This window comes from Drosophila suzukii, chromosome 3, assembly GCF_043229965.1.
Source record: "Drosophila suzukii chromosome 3, CBGP_Dsuzu_IsoJpt1.0, whole genome shotgun sequence".
Lineage (NCBI taxonomy): Eukaryota > Metazoa > Arthropoda > Insecta > Diptera > Drosophilidae > Drosophila > Drosophila suzukii.
The window spans coordinates 33,757,236-33,761,765 of NC_092082.1; the positions used below are offsets into that span (position 1 = coordinate 33,757,236).

A 4,530-nucleotide genomic window follows, 5' to 3' on the forward strand; every position below is an offset into this window, starting at 1 on the left:
TTGAATTGGGACAAATCACACCAGCAGTCTCTAGTAAGAGATCAACCGTCAGTACCTCCAAAACATCCTGTCGGGTTGAATCCTGCGTTCTTCCTCATCACGCTGTCTATAAAGAAGACAGTCTCACCACCAAACAGCGCATTGTATTCGACGCATCGGCAAAGACCTCAAACGGTCGATCTCTAAACGATGTATTGTCCGTAGGACCCACTCTACAAAATGATCTCCCTGCAGTGTTGCTGAATTGGAGACAGTACCGGCATGTTTTCACCGCCGACATCCAGCGCATGTACCGCTGCATCGACGTACTTCCGGACGACACGTAGTACCAGCGGATTTAATGGCGGGCGGCGGATGGAAACACACAGAATATTGTCTGTCAACTGTAACTTTCGGTGCCGCTTCTGCACCATTCACCGCCATCAGAGTCGTTCGGCAACTTGCAGAAGATGAACGCGAAAATTATCCACTGGCGGAAGAGGTCTTAAAGCACGAAATCTATGTCGACGATATTCTTTCTGGTGATCACACTATCTCAGCAGCACAAAACAAGAGCTTACAAGTCCAGAACGCTCCAAAATCCGCAAATATGGAATTAAGAAAATGTTCTAGGAACGACATAGCGCTCTTTATATCTATGTACTATATAGACATACATGCATTCATGCATTTTACTTTTTAATCACAATTCTGTAAAACTAGTCGCTAAGCATTCGCCCACAGGGAAAGTATATAATCGTATAATAAATTAATAAAATACAAAAAAAAAAACAACAAACTTGCGCTGCGCAGGAATCTCAGGAATCTGCATGCCTAATCCCAATGCTGTAGCTCCTATAGTTTCCCAGATCTCAGCGTTCATACGGACAGACGGACAGGCGGACATGGCTAGATCGACTCGGCTAGTGATCCTGATCAAGAATATATATACTTTATGGGGTCGGAAACGCTTCCTTCTGCCTGTTACATACTTTCCGACGAATTTAGTATACCCTTTTACTCTACGAGGAACGGGTATAAACATTACGAATTTATTGCCACCACTATAATGCTGTAAGCAATACCAATGAGCGAAACCTGGTAAAGAAAAATTATTTGTTTGAACGAGACTGTACCAACGATGAGAAATATGATGAACCCAACCCCACCAGCCTTCAGTTAGTGAGACACATCGGAACGTATAACATCAATGATTATCAACAGGTTGAATGAATATTCAATAAATACGTGTTCAATAATAACAACAATACAAAAAAAAAAAAAAAAAAATGACGTTTACAAAAAAAATTATTAATTTCATTCAAAAATATCTACACATTCTGTCGCCCGAGGATAAAGAAACTCTCCAAAGTATACATATGCGATTAGAACATATTACAAATTTGAATATTACCTTTAATCAAATGGAAACGAATAAAGAGAATAAAGAGATGAATATGATGATGAAGTAGATTGTGAAAAAGAACAACCTTCCAAGTACATTCAACAAAAATTGGTTGATGACATGACGCATTACATCTTATGACTTCCTATTAAATTTTGTAAGTATACTACTAATATCAGGTTGCCGCTCGTCCTTATGACTCGATGTGTCGATTCCGTTCTCGACGCCTTAGCTCCTTCAGGATGCCAGCGGCCACTTGCTTTGGTTTTCTAGTATGCAGCTGATCACGTTGTCCGCTGTTAGGTTACAAACGGTTTTCGTTTCAGCTTCGGCTCGGTACCTAGCGTATAGGGGGCAGATGAATAGCGCGTGCATCTTCGATGCTTCCTGTGCCGCAGTGGTCGCAATTGGGGTTTGGCTCGTGCTTAAACCTATGCAGGTATTCCTTGAAGCATCCGTGCCCGGAGATCATCTGCGTGAGGTAGAAGTCTACCTGTCCGTGTCGTCTCTGCAGCCAGGGGGTTAGACTGGGAATTAGCCTGTGCGTCCCACGCCCTGTGGTCGCATTGTTCCACCTCCTTTGCCATGCCTCGATCGTGTTGCTGCGCTGGGTCCTGCTTCCTGTGCTCCCAATTCTTCGTTCTGCCGCCAGCAGGTCTATCGGTATAGTACCGGCTACCACTAGCGCGGCTTCCTCGTATACCGTGCAGAAGCTGCTTGTGATGCGCAATGCGCAGCGTCTGTAAACAGCTTTGCACTGGTGGCTGTATGATGCGGTCTTCATAGCTTCGGCCCATATGGGCGCGGCGTACAATATGGTAGATGTCACCACTGTGGCTATGATCCTTCTGCTGTGCTGCTTTGGTCCTCGAGTATTCGCCATCATCCTTGAGATGGCTGCAGTCGATCTGGATGCTTTGGCTTCTGCATACGATAGGTGCGTCTTAAACGATAGCCTGTGGTCGATCAGTACTCCAAGATACTTGATTGAGGCGCTTCTCCACAGTCTTCCTGCTGCTTATAAGCACTGCCTCCGTTTTGTGCTCGGCGACTGCTAAGCCGTTGTCTGCGAGCCAGCACATGAGGGTGTCTATCGAAAGGCTGCACCTATCCGTGATCTCTTCGAGGGTTTTCGCTACCGTTACCAGCGCTATGTCATCCGCAAATCCGACCACAGTGCATCCTTCGGGTAGTACCAGCCTTAGGATCCCGTCGTACATGACGTTCCACAGTATCGGGCCCAGGACTGAGCCTTGAGGTACTCCTCCTGTCACCAGGTACTCGTGCTCTCCGACATCAGAGGAATATGTGAGCACTCTGTCCTTGAAGTAGTACGCTACGAGGCCGATCAGGTAGTTCGAAATTCCCATGCGATGAAGTGCCTGCCGGACAAGGTTCCAGTTGGCAGAGTTGAAGGCATTCTTGACGTCCAGGGTGCAGACGAGGCAGTACTCTTTTGAGCCACCTAGCCACCTTTCTCCTTCGATTGCGTTACCAGCCAATTGGGTGACCGCTTGGATCGCGTCAATGGTGCTTCTTTTTCTCTGGAAGCCAAACTGGTGGTCCGATTACGCTCTAAGTTGGTCGAGTTCTTTTTCGAGGTGGGTGCAGATTATGCGCTCGAATATCTTCCCCGTTGTATTCAGCATACATAGGAGTCTGTATGACGATACGTCGTCATTAAACTTGCCCGGTTTTGGGATAAGCACCAACCTTTGACGCTTCCAACGTATGGGGAAGGTTCGTTGGGTGAGACACATGTTGTACATCTCCGTGAATATTCCCGGGTAGTTTGCCACCAATGTGTGCAGTGCAGCATTGGGAATGCAGTCGGGACCAGGGGCTTTTTCGATTTTGGTTTACCTTAGCGCAGCCAGGACTTCGGCTTCGCTGGTAAGAACAGTATCGCCTTCCCCGGTAGCTTGCCAAGTAAGGGGCGGCTGAGTGGGGAACAGGGTGGACTCTATTTGGCCAAGCTGTAAGTGGCCGGTAGGGGTCGGTTGTCTGTTGAGCTTACCCATGACCATCCTGTATGCTGACCCGATTGGTTCTGCATCCGCCGCTTCGCACAGCTCCTGGAAGCATCTGGCCTTGCTAGCTTTGATCGCGTTCTTCAGGACCTTTCTCTTGGCTCTGTAGGTTGTTTCCCTTAGCTTCTGGTTTCCGCGTCCTCTGCTTCTCTGACACCTGCGCCGGGCCGCTAGGCAGTCTCTCCTTGCGCAGCCTATCTCCTCGTTCCACCATGGTACTGGTCTTCGCCCGTTACCACCTTTCTTGGCTTTCTCCATAGATGCATCGCACGCCTCCTTCACTCTATCGGCTATGTTCCTCGCGCATGTGTTAGCGTGTTCTGTGATGATCAGAGCGTGGTCGCTGTGGGTGTATATGTCTGACACCCTCCATACGCAGTTTCGTGCCAGTCCAGGGCTAGCGAAGGTCAGGTCGATAGTTGACTCCCGGCCTGACTTGCTGAAGGTCGGTCTATTACCTTCGTTCAGTAGACATACGTTTAGCGAGGCCACTGCCTCAAGGAGGATGGTTCCCCGCTGCGTCGTACTAGCGCTGCCCCATTTTGTGGATCTTGCGTTGAAATCACCTGCGATGAGGATAGGGGACCTACCGCGTGCGTCGTCAGCGATCTCCTGCATTATTGTTCTGAACTCGCTAATGTGTACGCTCGGGGCTATGTAGCAGCTGTAGAATGTTCTGGTGTATCCCGTCCTGGAAGCCCTTTGCGATAGGTGTCCAGGGGGCTTCCCGCAGCTCCATATTGCTGCTCTGCCGTCCGAACTACGTTGCCATACGCCTTCATGCTTGTCCTTGTAGGGCTCGCTGAGTATTGCCACCTCAGCCTGCTGCTAGATGACCGTCTGTGCTAGCAGGTCCTGCGCCGCTCTGCAGTGGTAAAGGTTTAGCTGTAGGACCTTAACCATTCTGTTTATCGTGCATGGCTCTCCGGTACTCAGGGCACGCACTGCTGACGATCGAGTATTCGGCCTCTCCTCCAGATTTTCCGCTTCTTGTGCAGATGATGCATTTTGGTTTGCCCTGAGTACAAGTTTTATACTTGTGGCCATCCTTGCCACATCTGAAGCAGGATTGCCGCGTGTTTTTGGCTATTGCCTCTGACGCTGGGCATCTGACAG

General features: G+C 48.8%; 1 protein-coding gene across 1 annotated transcript; it reads right to left on the reverse strand.

Annotated features, from left to right (window-relative positions):
• Window positions 1-1,724: 1,724 nt before the first annotated feature.
• LOC139352746 (uncharacterized) lies at window positions 1,725-4,032 on the reverse strand. The gene is made up of 5 exons (XM_070995376.1): window positions 3,402-4,032; window positions 3,058-3,227; window positions 2,368-2,928; window positions 1,960-2,292; window positions 1,725-1,892 (listed from the first exon to the last, which is right to left on the reverse strand). Exons 1-5 carry the CDS (start codon window positions 4,030-4,032, stop codon window positions 1,725-1,727), a joined length of 1,863 nt encoding a protein of 620 aa, XP_070851477.1.
• Between the last annotated feature and the right edge of the window lie 498 nt (window positions 4,033-4,530).

Coding starts and splice junctions, on each gene's coding strand:
- LOC139352746 (XM_070995376.1), bottom strand. CDS start 4,032: ATGCAGGAGATCGCTGACGACGCACGCGGTAGGTCCCCTATCCTCATC. Junction 3,228..3,401: donor AGCATACAGGATGGTCATGG/GTAAGCTCAACA, acceptor AAATCGAAAAAG/CCCCTGGTCCCGACTGCATT. Junction 2,929..3,057: donor CGGGCAAGTTTAATGACGAC/GTATCGTCATAC, acceptor TTTGGCTTCCAG/AGAAAAAGAAGCACCATTGA.